Raw genomic sequence first — 23196 nt, 5'->3', positions numbered from 1 at the left:
AAATAATTAAATTGATTAGTTTGCAATTTGATTATTAAAACTGCTTAAAAATGGATCACAGATCTATTATAAGCAGGGTCCTTTGGAGGAAAGAATTCTTGCTTTTAAGCTATTTACAATCTCCTGAGTAGGGGGTACAACACATTCAGGAATAAGCAACTACAAAATCAATCCATGGTAATTTCAGGAGGGAGAGGGTCTCTTGCCTAGACTTTGTATGAAGCTCTGGATTTTAAGGAGCAGTGGGAGCCTCAATGGAGGCAGAAGGTATAACGATATTATCAAGGAAGAGCTTAGTAGGCCCACATGACTGGAATGAGTCTGCATGTAAAGAAGAGTAATGAAAAATAGGCAAGGCAAGGGAGCTGGAATTCGAAATGGGGGGTGCTTTAAGACAAGCGGATGGTGTCGAATTTTGTCTTAGAGGCAATGGAATGAATGATGGATTTCTGAGTAACAGAATGACCAGATTGGGTCTATGGTCTCAGAATACTAAACTGACAGTTCTGTGGAGGTTAGACTTCACAGGGGCCCTTAGAAGCAAGATGACCAATGAGAAGTCTAATACTACAGGCGAAAGATGATGCAAGCTGTACAAAGAAAGACTGAGGGGATAGATGTTGTGGAAGCAGAAGCTACACAACTTGAGAAATAATTGGATATAGAGGATGAGAGAGAGAAAAGACTCAAGAATGACCCCAACTGTGTAAACCTTTTGACCCTGAGATTCCGTTCCTGGGCTTAACCCCCAAGGAATCCACTGATAAGAAAATCCTCCTATACATTGAAATATTTATAGCAGCAGCTGTGTGACAAGAAAGACTTGGAAACAAGGTAGATGGCCATTGATTGAGGAATGACTAAGCAAATTATGGGACATGAATGTAAAGGAATATTCTTGTGCTGTAAAAAATGATGAATCTAATGAACATAGAGAAGCATGTAAAGAGCCACATGAACTGATGCAGATTAAAGTAAGCAGAGCCAAGAAAACAATATACACAGTAATTACAATATAAACAGAAAGAACCACACAGACATACACAAAAATTAAGTGAATGTAGCAAAAATAATAAAGATCAAGTATGACTTGAAGAGACAAGGAGAGAAAATGCCAAACCTGTTCCTTTGTGGAGGTGGGAGGCTGTTGGTATTTCATATTATTCATGTTTTTGGAGCTTTTTTGGAGATATTGGTTGTGCTGATTCCCTCCCCCCCCTTTTTGTCTCTTAAAAATACTATTTGGCATATGAGATGGCTTTCTGGAAGGCAAAAAAGAAAGGGATAGTGGAGAAAATTTTGATGATATAAAAAAAGACATCTATATATATATATATGTATATATGTATATATATACATATATATATATATATATAAATGATTTACACGACTATAAACCTGGGTGACTGGAAGGAAACTGATACCCTCCACAGAATTAGAAAAGTTTGAAGAAAGAATGGCTTTGAGAATTACTTCCATTTTGGACATTCTAACAAACACTTGGCAGTGCAGGGTTTTAAGTGCAGGAAAGAGATTAGATCTAGATATATAGATTAGGGAGTCATCAGCAAAGAGATGATAATTGAACCCAAGGGAACAGAGAACATCACAAGGGGGAGAAAAGAAAAAAGGTCCCAGGTCAAAGCCCAGAGGGACTCACACAAGGTGTAGGAGGGAAGAGGAAGATCCTGCAAAGGCAACAAGAAGGAAGAATAAAAAACGAGGGACCAAATCCAAGAGAGAGAAGAGTCACAGAAGCCAAGGAGGACTTGTGCGAGTGTGCGGAAATTTGTTATCAGTATTATTCTTAGCCTCAAGGATAGCGTTTTAGACTTCCAAGAAAAGCATAGAAAAAAGGTATAGAGGCAGATTTCTTTAACAGCAAATTGTCAAAACTTAGATCTATTTTATTTTTACCTACAAGTCATTTCTGAGTTTTTCATCCATAGGCCTCATATACTAGTCAAAAGTCTGCATTTCGAGGGAATCTGATCCATCCCCCCCGACTTTTTTCTCTATTAGCTTGGAGGCAACTCATTCAACACAGGCCCCAATTTGCTGGCAAGGTTGTGCCCCAACACCTACAGATCGCTACAAGGCTGCGGCCCTACAAATGGGTCTCTTAGCTACTGGCTCTCCGCTCTCCTCAAGGATAAAATCCCAGAGAAGAGCTGGTCCCCAGGCCCGCTTGGCTTAGAGCCATGGCCGGCCACGGCGAGCCGTAGCAACAGGTTACGGTGACCGTGACCGTGACCGAGCGAGGATGCTCCGCGTTCCTTCCCTCACCCTCCCCTCTCGGGCAGGCGGGCGCGCCCTGCCCAGGTGCAGTGCTCACTGGGGGTCCCCGAAGGCGCCTCTGGCCGCCGGGGAAAGCCTGCCCCTTTAGAGGAGGGGGTTCTTGGGGGGTCCGAGCCAGAGCCGAGTAACGAGTGTGTCACACCTGGTTAAAGGGGTGCTCAGCCGAGGGAGCCCCCCACTTCCGGCGTCCCCCCCCCGGCCGGGCCCTTCGCACTTGTGTACAAAGAGAGGGGGCCGAGGAGGCGCCCCGGCCCCCCGAGGTTCAGGGGTGAGGCCCTCTGGGCCCCGGGGGGCAGCGACCCCCGAAGCAAACTTTAAGGGGCCCCAGCTGACAGACACGAGGGAGAAGCCGCCCTGGGGGGCCCCCGCGGCCCCAGACCCGAGCGAGGGGGCCCCAAAGCCGGGGGGGCGGACACGGCCGGGGCCCGGCCCCCACGCCGCGGGCCCCCCCAGCCTGCTCCCCCGGGGGCCGGGGCCCGGCGACCACAGACTTACCGTCCGCCACCAGTCCCGGGGGCCGGGGCTCCCCTCGGGGGCGGTTTCTCCTCCCCCCGCCCCCCGGTTCTGGGGAGCCCCTCCCCGCCCCCACCCGGCCCCCCGCGGGCGGATACAGCTTGAAGCCCCTCAGGATCTCCCGGGCCCGCTCGTCCTCGGGTGGACATGACGAGGCGCCGGCGGCTCCGGGCGGCGCCGCCCCGGAGCTGGTCCCCTGCGGCGGGCGGCGGAGGCGGAGGCGGCCGCGAGAGCGGAGCCGGGGCCGGGGCCGGGGCCGGGGCCGGGGCCGGAGCGGGATTCGCGGCTGAAGAGGCGGCGGCGACTGAGGCGGCTGCGGTCCCCGCCCCACTGCCACACTCCGGCCCGCCCTCCGCCCCCCCGACCAATGGGAGGCCGCCCTGCGGCCGGGGGCCGGCCCCTCTTTGTAGCCGGGCGGCTCATTCTACCAATAGGAGGAGGAGCGGCTTCGGCGGGGGAAGCGGGAGCGGCCGGCCGAAGCACCGCGCCTCGGGCGTCATCCTCCCCGCCCGGCCCGAAACGGGAGCCTCCTCGGGTCAATCCCCTCCGCTCGCCGCGCGGCCGCGGCCGGCGGCGGGTGACGGCCAATAAGAGCGGTTTGTTCGGCCGGCCCCGCGAGGCCCCGCTCCAGGAGCCGCGCGCGGGACTACGAGTCCCGGCATGCCGCGCGCCCCGGGGGCCCAGGGACTACGAGTCCCGTGATGTCCCGCGGGCCGGGCTCCCGGCGTTAGGAGGCGGTGGGGGTGGGCTCGCGGGGGCTCCCAAGTAAACACCCAACCGCGTGCTGCCGCCCTCTCCCCTCGTGGCGCCCTCCTCGACTCCTCCCCTCCCCCCTCCCCCTCCGCCAACTCTCTATCTCTCCCCCCTCCTCCTCCCTCCCTCCTCTCTCTCTCCTCTCTCTCTCTCTCTCTCTCTCTCTCTCTCTCTCTCTCTCTCTCTTCTCTCTCTCTCTTCTCTCTGTCTCTCTCTCTCTCTCTCCCCCCTTCTCTCTCTCTCTCCCCCTCCCTCTCCTCTCTCTCTCTCTCTCTCTCTCTCCCCCTCCCTCCTCCTCTCTCTCTCTCTCTCTCTCTCTCTCTCTCTCTCTCTCTCACTCTCTCTTCTCTCTCCTCCTCCTCTCTCTCTCCCCCTCCCTCCCTCCCTCTCTCTCTCTCTCTCTCTCTCTCTCTCCCCCTCTCTCTCTCTCTCTCCCCCTCCCTCCTCCTCTCTCTCTCTCTCTCTCTCTCTCTCTCTCTCTCTCTCTCCCCCTCCCTCCTCCTCCTCTCTCTCTCTCTCTCTCTCTCTCGCTCTCACTCTCTCTTCTCTCTCCTCCTCCTCTCTCTCTCCCCCTCCCTCCTCCTCTCTCTCTCTCTCTTTCTCTCCCTCTCTCTCTCTCTCTCCCCCTCCCTCTCTCTCTCTCTCTCTCCCTTCCCTCCCTCCCTCTCTCTCCCTCTCTCTCTCTCTCTCCCCCTCCCTCCTCCCTCCCTCTCTCTCTCTCCCCCCCTCCCTCCTCCCTCCCTCCTCTCTCTCCCCTCTCTCTCTCTCTCTCCCCCTCCCTCCTCTCTCTCCCTCTCTCTCTCTCTCCCCCTCCCTCCTCTCTCTCCCTCTCTCTCTCTCTCCCCCCCCTCCTCTCTCTCCCCCTCTCTCTCTCTCTCTCCCCCTCCCTCCTCTCTCTCCCTCTCTCTCTCTCTCCCCCTCCCTCCTCTCTCTCCCTCTCTCTCTCCCCCTCCCTCCCTCCTCTCCCCCCCCCTCTCCCCCTCCCTCCTCTCTCCCCTCCCTCTCTCTCTGTCTCTCTGTCTCTCTCTCTCTCCTCCTCCCTCCTCCCTCCCTCTCTCTCTCTCCCCTCTCCTACTTTAATCTTAGTCTGAACCTGACTTGCTCTGTGACCCTGGGCTAATCACTTCACCTCTGTCTCAGTTTCCCCATCTGTAAAATGACAATCATAATACCTGTCTCTACCTCCTTGGGGTGTTGTGGGGATCAACAGGAAACAAGGCACTTTGCAAACCTCAGATCACTGCTGAAGTGCTTGGCTATTATTATCTCAATTGCTAGTGTTTTCTTCCCACATCATTCATCTGTTTTGTGTTCTGAAAACAGATTAGGTTTACAGTCAGATAGATCAGAAAGAAGAAAGCTAAGAGTGCCAAAGGACCTTGCACAGGCAAAGGACAACGGCAAGTGTTGCATGGGAGAAGGAAAACCAGATCAGTCAGATGCAGCCTTTTACAGAAAAATAAATTGGAAATAGGTGCCAGTCATAAGAAGACGAAGTAAGGCAGGAGAAAAGGATAAGGGCTGCAACATTCTCCAGCTTCCCACAATGCATCAATCAACAAAAATTTATTCAAGTCCTACTCGGAATTAGGCACTCTGCTTAGAATTGGGGGGACCAAAAAAAAAAAAAGGCAAAAGACAGTTCTTGCCTTCAAGAAGCTTACAAGTTAATGCAAGAGATAACACGTAAACCAGTAGATACCCACAAGTTATCTATGGGATAAAGAGTAAATAATTAATAGAGGGGTTAGGAAAGGCTTCCTACAGAAGGTAGCATTGTAGTTCCCACCTGAGTTGGGAAGAAATAACAATTTCCAGGGTCTTCCAGCATCCTCAATAAAATAGCTGGTCCGAGGCTTTTTGGATTCTAACATCTTTCCCTAGGTTTGAAGTTTTGTAGTCCCTTGCAAAATCAGCTACAAAGAGGCCCACACTTGTAGTTATACCACATGCACCAAATACACATGAGCTTGTAGGAAGTCAGGTCCATAAGCATTTATTAAGCACCGTCTGTATGTGAGGCCTTGTGCTAAACAATGAGGCTATAAAGAAAGGCAAGGCAGGTCCATCCCTTCTCTCCTACAGCTCCCAGGCCCTGGATCACAGAGCAAAGGGTATCCAGATAGCAGCACAGGAACTCACCTAAAAGTGACCTCCACACAAAAGATAGGGAGAAGCAGGAATGCGAAGCCTTGTTCCCTGGGAGGCTCTTAACTCTTGCAGGGGATTGTGACAGCTTTGCTACTCAAGCCTCCTGCGCAGCCTCTCCTCTTCTGATTATGGGGTTGAGCAAAAATCTCCCAAAGTTCCCTTAATATTATTGCTGTTCAGTCATGTTCAGTTCTTTGGTATCCCATCTGGGGCTTTCTTGGCAGAGATACAGGAGGGTTTGGCATTTCCTTCTCCAGATGTTCTAAACTGAGACAAACAGGGTAAAGTGACCTGCTCAAGGTGGCACAGCAAAGTGCCTAAGGCTGGATTTGAACTTGGGTTTTCCTCCCTGGAGGGTTTGGCACTCCCTTGTGCTACCTCACTGCCCTAGAGGAACTCTTCATTTCCTACCACCTGCCCTCAAACACCCAAGTCCCCCCTTCAGCTAGCTTCCTTTTGTGGGTTGTCTTTCCCCATTGGTTGTAAATTCCTTAATGACCACGGGACTGTTTCTTATGTTCCTAACATCCCACTCCAACCCTGGCACAGTACTTAATAAAGCGTATTGGGTTGTGTTGCATTGTGTCGCATTGACTGAAAGTCTGTTCCTCAGCTTCACCTTTAACTAGAGTGGCTTCCAATAGCACTAATACTTTTGGGACACTGCATCACCAGTGACCAGTCCTCCTGTCAAGTAGGCCCTGATGGACCTTATGCATGCTTCCTCCAGTCCTCAAGTTGATTCTATTCAAGGTTTGTCAGCCTTTTCCATCACCACATGCGTGTGGCATGCAAAGGAAGGAGTCTGGAGGACGGCCCCCATGCCCGTCTCTGCCTTGGCTAGGGTCTTCCCTGGCTTTTGTTGGCCCAGGCTGTTCTCTCTCAGGTCTTCAGTTGCTAACTCTCCTGCTGGGTTTGATTTCCCATCTGCCTCCTAAGCTGGCGTTGACTCCTATTTCTTTCACAAACTAACTCTGTCCCTTTCAACCAGCACATTTAGGACTTCCTGAGAGGGAGAGGAAGGCTGGTTCTCTGAGGCAGCCAGGCCCTTTCATTCGGGGGTGGCCCACAGAGAAGCCGCATCTTTGCAGCTCCCACTTGATCCAAGTGGAGGCTACTTGGCAGCTTCAAGGGGGCTGGGAAGTCCTGTTCTGCCCTTCCTGGGGCATGGATGCCTGCCCTGGGTCTTGGCCGTAGGCCTTGGCCCAAGAGCCTCGAATCTGCCTTTGACCATCACAGTTCTCCGCTCATTGCCCACGCTCCTGATCTTGGAGAACTGCCCAGATGCTCTCCGTAAAGCTCCAATTGGATCCTCTGGAGTTGATTGGGGCTTTTTTTTTCTGGGAGAGAGGAAGACAAGGGTTGAATTTCTCTCCTTCCTCCTACCCAAAGGATTCCTTCTCAGGGCTTGGCTGGCCATCGTGAGCACTAGGCGATGCAGTCTGGAAATCCACTCTTCCAAATGCAAGCCCCACAGACAGGGAGCGAGCCTCAACCGTCTCCAAAGCTGCCAGGGGCTCCCCGTGGAGATCCCGCCATTGACCGGAGATGGGGGAGCCTTGTCCCCCTTGTGCATCTCTGCAATCCAAGAGGGTCCCTGCCTGTTACTAGCGGTGGGCCGGGCTGAGCGGGCGCAGGAGGGGGAGAGGGCCCGTCAGGAAAAGGGCAGTGAGTCGCCTAGTAGTCCGCTATTATTCTAACCCGGGTCACCTGGGCCGGATGTGCTTTCATGGGACTTAAGGGGAAGTGTGTGTGTGAGTGTGTGTGTGTCTGTGTGTGTGAGTGTGTCTGTGTGTGTGTCTGTGTGTGTGTGTGTGTGTGTGTGTGTGTGTCTGTGTGTGTCTGTGTGTGAGTGTGTCTGTGTGTGAGTGTGTCTCAGTGTGTGAGTGTCTCTGTGTGTCTGTGTGTGTGTGTCTCTGTGTGTGTGTGTGTGTGTGAGAGTGTGTGTGTGTGTGTGTGTGTCTCTGTGGCTGTGTGTCTCTGTGTGTCTCTGTGTGTCTGAGTGTGTGTGTCTGTGTGTGTGAGTGTGTCTCTGTGTCTGTGTGTGTCTGTGTGTCTGTGTGTGTGTGTGTGTGTGTGTGTGTCTGTGTGTGTGTGTGTGTGTGTGTGTGTGTGTGTGTGTGTCTGTGTGTGTGAGTGTGTGTCTGTGTGTGAGAGCGTGTCTCTGTGTGTGTGTCTGTGTGTGAGTGTGTCTGTGTGTGTGTGTCTCAGTGTGTGAGTGTGTCTGTGTGTCTGTGTGTGAGAGTGTGTGTCTGTGTGTCTCTGTGGCTGTGTGTCTCTGTGTGTCTCTGTGTGTCTGTGAGTGTGTGTGTGAGTGTCTGTGTGTCTGTGTGTGTCTGTGTGTCTGTGTGTGTGTCTGTGTGTGAGTGTGTGTCTGTGTGTGAGTGTGTGTCTGTGTGTGAGAGTGTGTCTCTGTGTGTGTCTGTGTGTCTGTGTGTGTCTGTGTGTCTGTGTGTGAGTGTCTGTGTGTGTGTCTCTGTGTGTGTGTCTGCGTGTGTCTGTCTCTGTGAGTGTGTGTGTGTGTGCCTGTGTGTCTCTCTGTCTGTATGTCTGTGTGTGTGTGTGTCAGAGAGACAGACAGAGACACAGAGTCGGGGGGGGGTGCCCCAAAATAAACACAGAGACCGAGATAAAGGCCGAGACCGCGCGGGGCTGCGCGGCCGCCGGGCCCCTCCCCCACGGCTTCGGCGGAGGCGGGGGGCGGGGAGGCCCCGGGGGCGGAGCCGGGGCGGGGGGGGGGAGGGGAGCCCAGACGTAGAGCCGGAAGGCGGGCGGCCGCGCCGGGAAGGCTTTTGTCTGGCCGGGGCGGGGGCCGCGCACGCGCAGAGGCGCCGGGCCTTCGGCGGCGGAGCCGGCGCGCCGGGCGGAGGGAGGCGGGGCACGTCCTCTCGGCCCGGCGCGGAGGAGCTGCGCCTGCGCCTGCGCCTGCGCCTGCGCGGCGGCCGGAACCCGCGTGCGGCGGCCGGAACCTGTGAGCCTAGGCCTTGCGTTTCCGCGGGGGCCTCGGAGAGGGTCGGCCCGGCGGAGGCAGATGAGCGGCGGACCCCGGAGCGACGATGGCCGCCTGACAACCCGCGGGGAGGCGCCGGGAGCGGACGGGCGGAGCGGCGGCGGCGGAGACGGGGCCTCGGCGGGCGAGGTGAGCGCGACGGGCCGGAGAGGCCTCGGGGGGCCGGGGGGCCCCGAGCTGCGGGGGGCGCTGGGGGCGCTGGGGGGGGGGGGTGGTGGCCTGCCCCGCCCCCTCCCGGCCACCCCCCCCCCCAGGGAGCGAGGAGAGGGAGGCCGAGCCCCGCCCCGCCCCGCCGAGGCCTCCCCTCCCCCTCCCTCCTCCCCTTCCCCATCTCCTTTCCTTTCTTGCTCCCACCCCATTTCCCTCTCCCCCTCCTTTTCCTCTCTCCCCTCCCCTTCCCTCTTACCTCCTCTTCCCTCTCCCCTTCTCCCCTCTTCTTCTCACCCCCTTTCCCTCTCCCCTCTCCTTCCCTCTCCCCCTCCTCTTCCTCTTCTCCTTTCTCTTCCCCCTCCCTCCCCTCCTCCCCATCTCCTTTTCTTCCTCCCTCCCCTCCTTTTCCTCTCTCCCTCTTCTTTCTCTTTCTCCTTCCTCCCCTTCTTTCCTCTCCACTCTCTTCCCCCTTCTCCCCCCTTTTCTTTCTCCCTCTCCTCTCCTCCTCCTCTATCCTCTTCCCCTCCCCATTTCCCTTCCTCCTTCCTTTCCCCTTGCTTCCCCTCCCACCTCTTTCTACCTGAGGTCCAGGACCCCCTCTCCTCTCTGAACCATCCTCATCCCACCTTCTGTACTGAATCCATTCCTCTATCCTTCCCACCTCTCTCCTTTGATCCCAGGTCCCTCTTCTTTGTGCCCATCCTCGGCCCCTTTGACCCTGAGCTGCCTTAGTCTGCTTCAGAATGGTCACTTCTAGCCTTGACCCAGGGGTGTGAGCTTGGTAGATGCTAATGGAGCAGCTGGATAGAGCCCCAGGAGGACCCAAGTTCAAATCCAGCCTCAGACACTCACTAGCTGTGTGACCCTGGACACCCCCCCCCCCCCAACTCCAGTGCCAAGAAAACCTCATGGAAGGTATTGACTGTGGTCACAAAGTCGGGCCCAGCTGAACAACAATTGACCGGACGGTGCCTTTGATGGTTGGCACAGGAAGACAAAAACCCCACACCAAGTCAGCTCTCTCTTCTTCCTTAGGACTCCTCGGCCCCCTTTCCCGTTCCCATTCCCAAGTCCCTCTCCTGACCCAGCTGCTCTTTCTCATCCCCTCAGACCCACACTGAGAGTGGAGATTGTCCTTCTTCCCTGGGATTTTCCCTGTCCTTGTCCTTCCCCTCCTCTTCCTCCCTTCTAAACTGCTCTTTGAATGAATGAATGAATGAATGAATGAATGAATGAATAGCTTCCACTACTTTTTCCAGACCCTCTCCCCACTCTTTTGCCTCCCTGGTGTTCTTCCCCTGCATATATAGACATCACTTCTCTTGAGGACAACTGGAATTTTCAGTATTTCCCAGAGTTTTTCCATCTGCAAGAAATCCATTTTCCTTTTTTTTTTGCAAGGCAATGGGGTTAAGTGGTTTGCCCAAGTTCACACACAGCTAGGTAATTATTAAGTGTCTGATGTCGGATTTGAACTCAGGTCCTCCTGACTCCAGGGCCGGTGCTCTATACACTGCACCACCTAGCTACCGCTGCAGAAATCCTTTTGGAAGAGTTTTGGGTCTTTGGATAGTTCACAGGCCGCTTCAAACCCCCACCCTTAGTTCTTTGTTTCCTTCCTCTTTCTGTTGCTCTTGAGAAAATCCCCTAAGCACATGGTATCCCCCCAGCTTCTGTGAAACTTTGAGTCTTCATACTTCATCTCTTAATGGAAATTATCAAAAGAAATATTCCTTATTCCCCTCTGCTGGTTTGACTTGATTCCCTCATCCCTCTTCTAGTATCTAATGTTTTGAAGAAGAAAACTCTGCTTCTATAGAGTTTTTTATATGCTGGGTACTCAAAAAATGTTTTTTAATTAACAGAGTTCCTTATATATTCCTTGCCCCTTCAAATAATCTGCTCTCTTTGTACCATCTCAACACCAATCTAGGACTGAGAGACATCCCCTTAAGCATATCTTCTTCATCACTCTCTGAACTTCCCCAGTGGATTCAGCACTTCTCGAGCCTCTGGGGTTTGGTACAGACTCTCTTGTCATTTTGTCTGGGGAAGGTACTCATGTGAGGAGGCTGAAGGGCCAGAGCAGCCTCTTTTCTGGTTTTGGTTTGATTGGTTGGGGCTGTGACCCCACTAATTTGAGATGACATCAGTAAACTCAAAGGGAAGCTTTATATTTTAAAAGCTATTGATTTGGTTTAACAGAAGAAGCCGCTTCAGTCTGCTCTGTGGTTTATTCCCGCTGCCCTGGCTGTGGCTCCTATCTGAGGCTCATCTGGTGGGGTGACTGTTAAAGTAAGGTGGCACTCAGAAAGCAGCTCTGCCAGCTAGGCCCTGCCTGTTCCTCTGGGCAGGAGCATCTTTCTGAGCAGGACACCTTGGAATGCCAGGCCCTTTCCACCTGCTTCCTAGGGATTGAGAGTCTCTTCCAAAATGAATTTTAAATTCTGAGTGAACATATTTCCTTCAATCTGAGCTCCATTAACATGGCAGAGAAATAACTTGTTCCTGCTCTTGGGCGCATTTTACTTTTATCACAGGCACAATGCAAATCAAGTCAAAAGACAGACCAGCATAAATGGGATAGAGAAGAAGAGACTTGACTGATGGGGTTCTTTTTTTGACTAGATTACCAGGCTGTAGAATGGCAGGCGAACAGAAACCCTCCTGTAACCTCCTGGAACAGTTTATTTTATTAGCCAAAGGCACCAATGGCTCGGCCCTCACTGCTCTCATAAGTCAGGTCCTAGAGGCTCCTGGAGTGTATGTGTTTGGAGAACTGCTGGAGCTGTCCAACGTGCAGGAGGTAAGCACCATTTGCCCTCTGCCACGCTCTGCCTTGTCCTGAGGCTTCTCCAGGGATCCCATAGAGCTTAGAGCTAATGAGTAGCAGCAGGGACCCACAAGGAACTGGTCCCTGCAGAAGAGCCACCTGGACTGGCTGGTCCCAGACACTTTCTGTGTCATATCTTTGCTCACGATCTGAGGGACAAGGTTAAGAAACATGGGCAGTAAGGCTTCTGTATTCTGGAAGACGGGACAAAACTCCCGTCGATCTTTATGAATTAGAAAAAGATTCCCACAGAAACAAGGTTTCGGTGTCCCATTGATTCACTCTTGATGCAGATGAGGGGAAGCTTACCAGCAGCAGCATTATGGTAAATGACCTGCTGGAAGGACCAGGTAAACCCTCATTGACCACTCAGAGGTGGGACAGTAGAGAAATCTAAGGGGGGCAGGTTTGTAGGCATGGATCAGAAGAACATGAGGTTAAGCCCTGAAGACCTTTCTTTGGGGAAACCTTGTGAGAGCTGTGGGTTGTGGGAAAAATGAGTCACAATTTGGTTAGAATAAAAATGATGTGGAGAAACTGGGAAGGAGAGAGAGAGAGAGAGAGAGAGAGAGAGAGAGAGAGAAGTGATCAGCGATGAGGAAGATCAACTCAAAGTATTGGGTGGCCTTGTAGGTGTTGGTGGTGGTTTTCAGTCATTCTGCATTCTGTTTGGCCACAGTAAGGCTCTGGCTGATGTCCCCTTCCAGGGACAGCCCATTCCCAGTGTATGAAATGTGAGGGAAGCTGACTGATAAAAATAGTTGGCAAGGAGATGAAAATAAGTCAGCTTTTTGTCATGGAGTCTCAGGAGCTCTTCACCAAAGTCTTAGAGGACTTTGGGAGCCCCAGGTTGAGTCCTGAATTTTTCCACTGGGGAGTAAAGTTATGCCAAAGCATCCCAGGTCTGCCCACACAAAATGTCTATGTATACAGCACTCTTAGTTAGCTTTGGGGGAGCCTGGAAGGCTCCAGGCCCACGGCTAGGGCTAAATACTTCCAAAATATGTTCATGTCCATGTCTTATTTAATCTTCACTGTGCCCTCCACCCCCTTGGAGGTGACTCCAGCCAAGCCAGGATGCCATTATGGGTCTTCCAACTCCTCATTGTTCTTCCCTTGACTCTGGAAACCTGAACAAAGAGAACTATGTTAGGTCACTGCCAGAGAATGTGCTTGGACAGGATCGTTAGGGACTATTGAGGGAAGCTGTGGCGCCTGTGTTCTTGTAAAGAAAAGAACCAGCTCCTCTGGATAATTCTGTGGTCTCTGGTCTGAAAGCAAGACCTAACTGGACTCCCTCTGAATCAGGGATCTCAAGAGGGGAGGACTGACTGTTGGGTTCCAGGGCTTAGTCCCCAATGCCCTGGGGATGCTCTGCGGCTATTTTCTATACTGTAAAAATTCTCAGAAGTTCTGAGAAGAAAAGGACAAAAGCAGAGTTCCCATTGCAGCCTGGGCCCCCTCAGCTCCTTAAGAGTCTCAAAATGGAACTGTTAGGCCTTCCTGAGCATGTAACTTAGGAACTTAGACACTCCTGAGCTACCCCTATCCAGGAGCCTGACTCTGGATCAGCTGTCTTCCCCAGAAGAGGATGGGATCAAGGCAGAGGGAAGGCATCGGGCTTTCTTTGGTCTGGCTGCTTGTCTGTCACAGATCCCAGGGAGCAGTCATCATGGTGGCTAGGGGACATAGGTCCTGAACATCACTCAGCCCCCAGAGAATGTATTCTGCTTGAAAGGGCAGAGAGCATTAGGTCCAGGGACTGGGCTCTCCAATTTTATGAACATTCTCCCAGCCCCATCTGGCTTTTGCAACACACTGTGCCAGTGCTGATTGGCCCTTTGGGAGAGCCAGGGGGTGGGGAGGATTAGAGCAAGCTGCTCAGATTGAAGGCTCAGGTTGAGCCACAACACAAAGGCTTACCTGAGTTTTTGTTCAGCCCTGAGGGGAAGTGGTCAGAAAAGACAGCCCAGAGCAGCCAGCCAGTCAAGCTAATGACTTGGGGACAGAGCTGTTCATTCCTGCCAATCTTACATCTAGTGATTTAGGGCTGCCTAGCTCTATGGGAGGGGCACCAAAGTGGGCAAGCTTCCTGAGGGTAGGTGGAGTGGTTCAAGGGCTCCTCCCATCTCCTCTCCATTGCAGAAATATCTCTCCTGCACCTTTCCTGGTAAATGACAACTGCTGCTGATGATCTCCATTCATGAACTTTGCTTCTTCCACAGCTTGCGGAAGGTGCTAATGCTGCTTATTTTCAGTTACTGAGTCTATTTGCCTATGGAACCTACCCAGACTACATAGGTGAGTCAGGCAGTGGAGTCCCAGCCACAAAGGGGGACAGGGGGGCTTCTTCACTCTGCTCTTGCCTCTCCATCTCTGCCTCAGGTCCCAGATAGGTGGACTAGGGGTTATAGAGTGTGTATCTATCAACAAAGTTTTATTAAACACCTCCTATGCATAGCCCTGTGATAGGCACTGAGGATACAAAGACTCAGTATCAATATTGAGTTTATAAAATTTATAGCAAGGAACACTTGGTGCTCCTCTCTGTTGTGAGCATCCTTGTCGAACGTTGAACAGATCCAGAGAGAGATTGGGCAGGATTCTGTGAGATGTGCATGAACTGGAGGCACTGGGAACCAGAGCTGAGATGATGCTCCTTAGACCCAAAGGCTTAGAAGCCAAAAACCTAGTGTGGACCTAGAAAAAACTGGGCTCCTTCAGGGTCCCAGCGTGATCTGGTGCCCAAGAAGTACAGAGGTGACTAGATTATGCTGGCGCAAGTCCAGAATGCACGGGGGGGGCGACTGGCGACTGGGCCATACCCAACTTGTGGTCTTAGCCCGTGGTCTTTGATGCTGAGGGCCAGGTGACTTGTGGACCCAACCAAGATGTGTCAGGGGCCAGTCCCGACTCTGACTGCTATATATGTCAATAGTTTTAATTTTAAGATTGTATTTGGCTACTTATTTATTAATATTGCTTTTGAGGAGGATTAAAAACAGCCAGAATGGTCCTCATGCAAAGACAGTAGAATCCCTGAAGTGATTCAGTTGAAAATCTGGGTGGGGGGTCTAAGAGGACCTTCTTCTCCAACGGCCCCCTGACTGTTGTTCTTTCTCTTGTTTTGGGGCTGGGTGGCCTGAGCAGCCAACAAGGAGAGCCTGCCAGAGCTTACCACCGCCCAGAAGAACAAGCTGAAGCATCTGACCATCGTGAGCCTGGCCGCCAGAATGAAGGTACAGGCCCTGGGGCTTTCCAGAAGCAAGAACCATACAAGGCTTTTAGGGGTACCTGGGTGAAGCTGTGTTAGCATTGCTCCTTCCCTCTGAGGCATCCTCAATCCCAGTGGGTAGCTGTTCTCATCCCTTGGCTTGCTCTGTCCAGACCCCAGGGGCAAGGGTTGGGTCACCAGTGGCAGTTACTCTGCCCGGGCTGTCCCTCTTTTCTCAGTTTTCCTTCCCTCTCCCTCTCTGCCTTCTCCCAGCAGTGACCTGTCCCAATGTCTGCCCTCCCAAAGAAGCATACTCTTAGTGTTTCTCCTTTTTTGCCTGCACTCTCAGCAGTGCATCTCGGTTTTTTTCCCTTAGGTGACTGTTTCAATGCCTGTAATAATTTATGGAGTCCACCTCCCATCTTTCCATGACCGACCCTGACCCTGCTGGTGGAGCGCCTTCTTAAATAGAGACCAAGGGCTGTTCCACAGATTTCCCTGATCCCTGTGATTTGGCTGTTTTTCAGTCTTGTCCAACTCTCTGTGGCCCCCGTTTGGAATATTTTGGCAAAGATCCCTGGAGCGGTTTGCCATTTCTTTCCCCAGTTCATTTTATAGATGAGGAAACTGAGTCAAACAGTGCCCAGGGTTACCCAGCTAGGAAGTATCTGAGATAAGATTTGAACCCAGTTTCTCCTGCCACTACTGCACCACCAAGCTTTCCTAATTCCAAGTCCTACTTTCTTGGTAGAGTTGAGAAGCTAGTGCCATTATTGCATGTGCCAGTCGAGGCTCCTCTGCTCCTCCTAGATGTCGGCCTCTTGTCCCTGACCTTTGGATTCTGTGATTCCATCCTCTCTCCCACCCCCATATCCCAGATCCTCTTGAACAAACTATAAAAGGCAGGAGACAGTGGCTCAGGGTCTCATCCACAAGGGGCAGTATGGGGGAGCCCTAGCCCTGGGGTCCTGCTTGGGAAGGCCTTGTTCTCCGGGCTACTCTTGCTACTGTCCCCTTTCTCAAGGCCTTTCTCCTTACTGTGCTTGCCGTCAGATTGCATGCAGAGCTCGCCAGTTTCCCACAGCTCTGGGAGTTGTGTGGATGTGTTCTGGCCTTTCCCTTCCCCTGCTTACAGAGAGAAGTTGGGAGACACAAGGACCTGCCCTAGGGTGCCCAAACTAGGGGCAGCACAACTGGGAGGACCCTTAGAAACCTTCAAGTTTGATCTAATTTTCAAGTTGAGGAAACTGAGGCACAGAGAGGTTAAGGGACTTGCTCAGTCGGCAAGAAATGAGCCCAGATCTTCTGATTCCATGATCCTGGGCTGCCTTTCCAGAGGCAAAGGTTTCTGTTTGGATTTGATTCTCAACTGGTGGGACAGAGATTCTTTTCCCTTCTGTCCAAGATGCTATTAGCCTGACACCTGGCTGATGTGCCCCTGAAATGTTCCCACCAGTGGTGCTTGGAAGCCCTGTCTGTCAGCCATGCTTCTCACTGGATTCCTAACCTGTGGCCTGACTTTATTGGCAGTGTATACCCTACTCAGTGCTGCTGAAAGACCTCGAGATGCGCAATCTGCGGGAGCTGGAAGATCTCATCATTGAAGCCGTCTACACGGACATCATTCAGGGCAAGCTGGACCAGCGCAACCAGCTTCTCGAGGTGGATTTCTGTATCGGCCGGGACATTCAGAAGAAGGATATCAACACCCTTGTCAAGACCTTGCAGGAGTGGTGAGGCGGGGCTGTGCATGGGGCGTCCTTTCCCTCCTAAAGTGGACCCAGGTCCTCCAGTTTCTCTGGCTTTATGGGCACTTGGCCTGTCTACTTCTGCAATCAAAATTGTCAGTCCTAGGAAGGTGGGGGAGGCTTTGGCCCCTTCTCAAAAGGCCTGGACAGCAATGAGGCCTTTCTCATGCTGAGTGCTCCAGGCTGGATAGCCAGGGAGGGCTAGGCCTCTGGGCCCCTGGAGAGTGGGGAGGCTAATCCCTGCTTCCAAGGTATGGTGCAGGTGAGGAAGGTCAGTGGGAAGAGAGATTTTGTGGGCCCTGGTTGGGTTCCTGCCATGTAGATAAAGATGGAGCTTTTATTTTTATATGTGTTTTCCCTAGTTACGTCTGTATTACACACACATATTCACAGACCCACAATTAAAGAATTTATGTGTGTCTGATACACAGCCCTCATCAGTGGAGCCACCAGCATTTAATGCTGATGAGAACCTGGCCCAAGCTAGGTGCTGGATCAGATGAATGCTTTGCAAGGTTTGGGAAAAGGAAAGGCCCGTTATCATGGAGCTGGGCCAAGAAGTCCAAGTCTGCGGGGACTTTCTGAGCAGGGGCTTCACCAGGTTTTCTTCTCTGGAACAGGGAGTCCAAACTGTGATTCAGTGAGAAATGAAGTGGGCTGCTCAGCATTGCTGGCAGTGAGCCTCAGAGTCTACCATGGGGAGTTTTAATTTGATTTATGAAGTAATGAGCAGCTATTTTAAGCCTCTGACACAAAGATTATACTTGAGGAAAATGGTGCAGTGTCCCCTTCAGTGATTCTCTAGAGAGTTCCCCTTCCAACTCCCCCGCCCTGCCTTCCATGCCTGCTTCTCTCCTTTGGGGCCCTCCAGGAAAGCAGGTAAATGGTCGTCTTGAATGGGGAAGGGTGTCCCTGGGGCTCTGGTTGACATGCCGTGGGGCTGGCTGTCCCCTTGCAGGTGCGATGGCTGCGAAGCTGTCCTGTTAGGCATTGAGCAGCAGGTCTTGAGAGCCAACCAGTACAAGGAGAATTTCAGCCGTACTCAACAGCAGGTGGAGGCCGAGGTAGGTGTAGACTGGGGTCTTCCAGAGAGGGTGGGACTGCGCCTCTTGGAAGGGCTGCTTTGGACCTGGATAGGAGCCAGGGCTCTTCCTGTTTATGTTATGGAGATGTTGGTCAGGGTGTAGAAGAAGACGCAGGTTGGGGGTGGGGTTGTGGTCCTTCTAGAGCCTGACAGGCTTGTGGAATCCATTGTCATGAATTGCAATAATTTGGACTCATCTAGGGAAAAGGCCAAGATGCATAAATGAAACATTCAAGGCAACGGATTTTTGAGCATTCAGGTAATATTGAGTGAGCGCTAACATAACCTCTTTTCCGGGATCACGCCAGGGTGTGACTGCAGCAGCAGGCTGCCATCATCAGACAGAAAGAGGCCTCTTTGGAATTCACATGAGGGACTGTGCGAGGACCGGGCATTCCGGGGACTAGAGGGTCAGCCGGGGTTCAAGGCAGATGTGGGGTCAAAGGCACCAGGGAACAGAAGGCAGGATTCTGAGCCAAGATCTCTTACCTTGGGACCACATTCTGGAGAGAGCAGACCTGTTCAGGGGACATCACCTCATTGTGGAGATGGGGACGTGGGGCTGTGGTCTGGATGTAGTTGTATCTCAGAGGTGCTCAGATGTGCCACAGTTAGCACATTTGAAAGCCAAATTTTTCTCAGCAGTCCTAAGTATCTTCTCAGCTTCCTGATCTTGTTTACAGTTACTATAATTTATTTTACACCTTTTTTTTAAACTGGCTAATGTGAAGATAAACTTTGTCCCAGCTCAAGCATGTTGTCACACATGCTAAATGATCTGTCCTGAAGAAGTGAGGTTTAAACTGATGATGGCAGCAGTCCTGCAGTTGTTTCTTCCCCTCACTCTGAGGCTCTTCTTGCCACTCTTCTTGTATTGGGTGGACTGGTCCCTTGGGGATTCTGCCCTCTGAGCCCTGATGTGGGAAAGGATTCAGAAATCCAAGAACAGCAGGCGGGAGAACCTTGAAGGCCCAGTAGGTTTTCCTGGTGAGATTCCCCTCCCCAGCTATGAATGTGAATACTCCAAGTTAGGTGGATTGGTTTATTATTTCATTTACTTTATTGTGACTAGTAAAGCAATCAAAGGAAAGGTTATTGCTCTGGCTGAGCTAGATTAGAACTCTGGGGCAGACAGGTCAGGAGTGAAGACAGGACTAAACCCTGCTCTCTGACATCAAGGGAGTTACAATCTAATCAAGTATTGGGGGGGGGTCAGTGGGTGATATAAAATGTTCCAGCAGTGAGTAAGGAGGAGGATTAGATCATCCTGAGCTGATTTGGGGAGGGAGGGGACATTGTAGTTACCTGAAGAGAGGCTTAGGAATGCCCAGGGTGTGCCCAGCTGACAGTGAGGCAGCCAGTCTGTCTGGAGTGGAGGGAAGAGACTGAACTGGAAAGGTCTGTTGGAATCAGCAGATGGGTAGTCTCAAAGACTGAACTGAGGGATTGGGATTACCCCCTTAGGCATTTCAGGGCTTTTGGAACCTTCGAATGCATTGGGGTAACATGAAGCAATTGGTGTTGCAGGAAGATAAATCCTTGAAGGAATTGAAGGGGAGGAGCAGAATGTGAACAGGCCCTCTGACCCTAAACCTGCTTCTCTCTCCCGACATCATTTTGTAATTATTTTATCAAGTTTTGTAAAGTACCCCCTCCCATCCCTTCTTCTGAGGCTGAGCCTCCTTTCCTGCATGCCTCACAGCTCTTGAAATCATTCAAGCCCACTCTCATTTCCCTGAGTCCTCTCCAAACTAAATGTCCCTAGGGTGCTGATCCCAGAGGGTAGAGGTCTTTAGTATATATGAATATTTGGAAAGACTCAGTGCTTCCTCCGAGATTACTTTCCCTTTTTATCAGTGACTCAGACAGGTACAGATGACAAGCTCCCTGAATTTCCGATGCTACAAAACACTTCAATTTCTCAGCCAACTGAAACGATGGGCCAAATTTAAGAAAGAAGAGACTTTTGAAGGGATTATTGACAGACCAGTACGCTTACAGGTGAAGGAGGCATTGTGGCTTGATCAGAGTGATTAAATGGACTGCATATGCTCTCTGAGTGAACAACCCAACATTCCCCCTTTATCTCTGGGGACGTCAAGAGATGCATCTTGTCCATGGTGAAGAAAGTGGTCACTCAGCTGCTCACCCCCACCCCACTGACGCCCCATCTGAGAGGCTGAGACTCAGCTCTGGAGGATCCAGCTTGAGAATTGCAGTGTGTCCCTGAGGATTTCCAGCTTGGGGAGAGGACTGGAAATTATGCCAGAAGATTTTGTGTGTCTTGTTTTATTTAGGAGTGCTGAGAGCTGTTGTCAAGCACTGGAAGGGCTCTCATGCGCAGGAGTAATCACATATTCTGCATGTCCGCCCAAGGCAGAGCTACAGATTGAGATGCTTGGGGATGGGAAGGCAGCCCCTGCCCTGGAGGAGTTAAAGGAGACTAGAGGGGAATCTCCCTTTGGGGAGGAGATGTACTAGATATGACTTCTGAAGTCCAATCCAGCTCTGCTCTGACATTCTGCAATTCTTAGACCAGCAAAATTGATCATCCATAATAAATGATTGAATCACTGAAAAATAACCTTTTGTGAAAAAGCCAGTGAGTGTGGTTTTACTGAAGGAAGGCCTACCTGTTTAGATCTTTTTAGTACAATTATCTAAATAAAAGTGTTATAGCTTAGGAATTGAAGGAGCTGTCAGAAGATGCTATCAAAGAGTGATCCCTAGGAGATGGGGTGTGATTTTGTTGTGACCTGGAGAGTTACAGGGTGGGGACAAAGAGGGTCAGTGTAAGACCTGGATATTTAATCTTCCTGATTGTGGCATTGGACCAGTGGGTCTGGACTGTAGGGTCAGAGAGAATTTGTGGAAGTGGGCAGAGAAGGCTTGGGTAGCTGATGGCAAGCTGTATCTGCTATCAGTCCTTCCAGTGAAAGAGCCCAAACTTGGGGCTCTGACTCAGGAGCTGGGTTCTGACTCTTTGTAACCTATTTCCTGTTGGGTTGTTGCATTGTCAAAGGTCAGTCAAGGATATTCTGCTCCAGTTAGCCAACATTTACCAGATTCCTACTGGACCTCATTGGAAAGTGCTGAGAGAGGAGCATCCTCAGCTTGCCCAGAACATGAACAGAGTCAGTGCAGCTCGGAAGTGGGTTGCCTCCTCCCAGGGTGGTCAGGAAGTTGAATCAGCATTTGGATTCCTAGCTCTTGGTGGTCCACGTGGGGCTGGTGCCATGCCCCAAACAATGGCCCTGTGGGGCTGTCATGAGGCTGTTCTCCTGGCCCCAAGCATGTGTCATGGTGTTCGAGATGGTTGGCAGTGTCTCTGGACCCTCTTCAGGGTGTCTTGAGGTCACACTTATGCTGTGGCATCCCCTGCACCATCCCTTTGTTTCAGCACCATTCAGATCTTGCCTCCACTCGTGCTTTTCTTTTCAACTAAGGAGCCTTCTAAAGGTGGCTCTGGTTGGGGGGCAAGTGGAAGTTGGCACAGGCTTTAATGAAACTAGATTCCTGCAGAGCACCTGAGATAAGGATGAACGAGTTACCAAGCACTCAGCATGGTCATCTCTGTGTCTCTCTCAGGTTACGAACATCAAGAAGACCCTCAAGGCCACAGCATCATCCTCAGCCCAGGAGATTGAGCAGCAGCTGGCGGAGCGGGAATGTCCCCCTCATGCTGAGCAGCGGCAACCCACCAAGAAGATGTCCAAAGTGAAAGGTCTGGTTTCCAGCCGCCACTAGGGCAGGCTGGGGCAGCCGGCACTCACTGGGCAGAGCAGGGGGAAGAGCTAGGGCCCTCTTCCTCTCTCTGACTCCCAGTGGGCTCCAGAGCTGCCCACCAGGCAGTCCCAGGTCTCCCATCCTTTCATTGGCTTCTCACCCATTTGGTACGGTTCTAGCTAACCCATGCTCTCACTTCCACTTGTCCCCTTCAGACTCAGGGGCTCCAGGGATGCCATCAGATAGGGTCAGACCCTGCTCCACTTGCCTCTCAGCTTCTCTCACTCTCTCCCTCCTAGCCTGTGTTTTGCACTCTCCACTGGTGACAGTCTTATCAGACTGATTAGAGGTCAGAGGAAGTGTTGGCCCACAAATGTTCCTCCTCCAGAAATAATGACCTACCTACCAGAGGAGGAGGAGGCCCTTCTCTGGGGTGAGATCCATGCCCCTCCTTCCCATACTGAATGTCCCACAGATACACGTCCTCCTCAGTGCTAGAAGTGGTACAGGGTACAGGACGTCTCTCGCCAGGCTTCAGCCAACCAGGAGCTTCTCTTCTCCTGCCTCATTATTCCTTGGCAGCTCCAATTCTAGTAACAGAGGGAGATGTTCTGGGCTGTGTTTACTAAACCTGCGGGTTTCTTGCCTCCTAAGCCCAGTTCATGTTTCTCCCCAGTTGGAAAGAACTGACTTGGCTGATGCCTGGGGACGTGACTGAGCCCCCAGAACGGTGCTGTGTCTGCTCAGTGTTGTGGTGCTGGCTGGCAGAAGCTGCCTCTCCAGGTGACATACTCCCTTCTGGCACCCTGCTGCCTCTAACTTCTCAGAGCTCCTTTGTCTAGGCACGGAATCACTGCCGCTGCTCACCGGGGCAATCCTGTAGATGTTGTCCCCTCCTGAGATCTTCAAATTCCAAGTGACTCTGTCCTTGGTGGGAGAGCAGTGCTGGGGACCCCCACTGGGAGAATTGCTGCTGTACCCCAGCCCTCTCTGCTTCTCCTCATTGACCCAGAGCCCTTTGATGGTGGCATTCTGGCAAAGGAAATGGACTTGCCTAGCATTTCTGAACTTGAACTGTTTCAGGTTGTATTTTAATTTTTTTTGTACAGGTTTTGACTCAAGACATTTCAACATTTTTTCCTTTTTTTTCCTTTGTTGACATTTGTTACAAAGCAACAGCAGGTGATTCACACCTAATTGGAGGGTTTTGTTTTTTCAAAAGTGGGAGGTGGGGATTCTAGCCTGATGCTGAAACAACAGCTCAAATGGAGGAAAAAAAGCACACTTTAGAAAAAAATAAAAATGCCAATTTAATGTACTCAAGTGTGGAGCAGGATTGGTTCCACTACTGGTGGTTTGGGATGTGGGAGTTGTATGGTTCAATGAAATTCCTCACTGGGAGAATGCCCAGCAGCTGTCCACCAGTGAGGGATATGTCAGGTTTGTGTGCTTATATCTTAGTGGGAAAATGTGCATTGTTCTAGAAGTGCATTGTGTGTGGTCTCTGTTCCACCAGATCCTAAAAGCACTTCTGCTGGTTTTCTAGACCAGACTTCTAGACTAGCTATGCAAACATTCACATTCAGCATTTTCCTTTGGTCCTTGCCATTTCAAGTTAGGATTTGGTCTTTGGCCCATAAAAAGGCATTTTCTGAATTTTCCAAAGTTGACTGACTGCTGCTTGGATTTACAAACTTGCTTGGAAAATTAGGAGTG

At 51.6% G+C, this 23196-nt stretch overlaps 2 protein-coding genes across 3 annotated transcripts in view; one reads left to right on the top strand and one right to left on the bottom strand.

Annotated features, from left to right (window-relative positions):
- The window catches only part of PDE6D (phosphodiesterase 6D), a 56636-nt gene extending 53421 nt beyond the window's left edge, over positions 1 to 3215 (bottom strand). The window contains exon 1 of the mRNA XM_074189665.1: positions 2910 to 3215. The gene's annotated coding sequence lies outside the window, so the exon portion shown is untranslated. The remainder of the gene's footprint in view (positions 1 to 2909) is intronic.
- A 5551-nt stretch (positions 3216 to 8766) lies between these two features.
- Positions 8767 to 22798, top strand: COPS7B (COP9 signalosome subunit 7B). 2 transcript variants are annotated; one of them, XM_074189661.1, is made up of 7 exons: positions 8767 to 8854; positions 11504 to 11681; positions 13934 to 14009; positions 14859 to 14947; positions 16453 to 16655; positions 17629 to 17734; positions 21343 to 22798. In XM_074189661.1, the coding sequence occupies exons 2-7, from the start codon at positions 11520 to 11522 to the stop codon at positions 21499 to 21501; spliced, it is 795 nt and encodes a 264-aa protein (XP_074045762.1). In that variant the 5' UTR covers positions 8767 to 8854; positions 11504 to 11519; the 3' UTR covers positions 21502 to 22798. The 2 variants fall into 2 exon arrangements, with proteins under 2 accessions (XP_074045762.1, XP_074045763.1); XM_074189662.1 differs by lacking the exon at positions 8767 to 8854 and having other exon boundaries at positions 11500 to 11681.
- Positions 22799 to 23196: the final 398 nt, after the last annotated feature.

Source organism: Macrotis lagotis, chromosome 5, assembly GCF_037893015.1.
Source record: "Macrotis lagotis isolate mMagLag1 chromosome 5, bilby.v1.9.chrom.fasta, whole genome shotgun sequence".
Taxonomy (NCBI): Eukaryota; Metazoa; Chordata; class Mammalia; order Peramelemorphia; family Peramelidae; genus Macrotis; species Macrotis lagotis.
The sequence above is the reverse complement of the archived record's forward strand: the minus strand, read 5'-3'. Positions and strand labels throughout refer to the sequence as shown.

What these genes read in the sequence shown, in the direction of transcription:
- COPS7B (XM_074189661.1), top strand. Translation starts at nt 11,520, where the DNA reads ATGGCAGGCGAACAGAAACCCTCCTGTAACCTCCTGGAACAGTTTATT. An exon ending in AACCTACCCAGACTACATAG is followed by an intron (nt 14,010 to 14,858) that starts GTGAGTCAGGCA and finishes TGGCCTGAGCAG; the next exon opens with CCAACAAGGAGAGCCTGCCA. An exon ending in AACAGCAGGTGGAGGCCGAG is followed by an intron (nt 17,735 to 21,342) that starts GTAGGTGTAGAC and finishes TGTCTCTCTCAG; the next exon opens with GTTACGAACATCAAGAAGAC.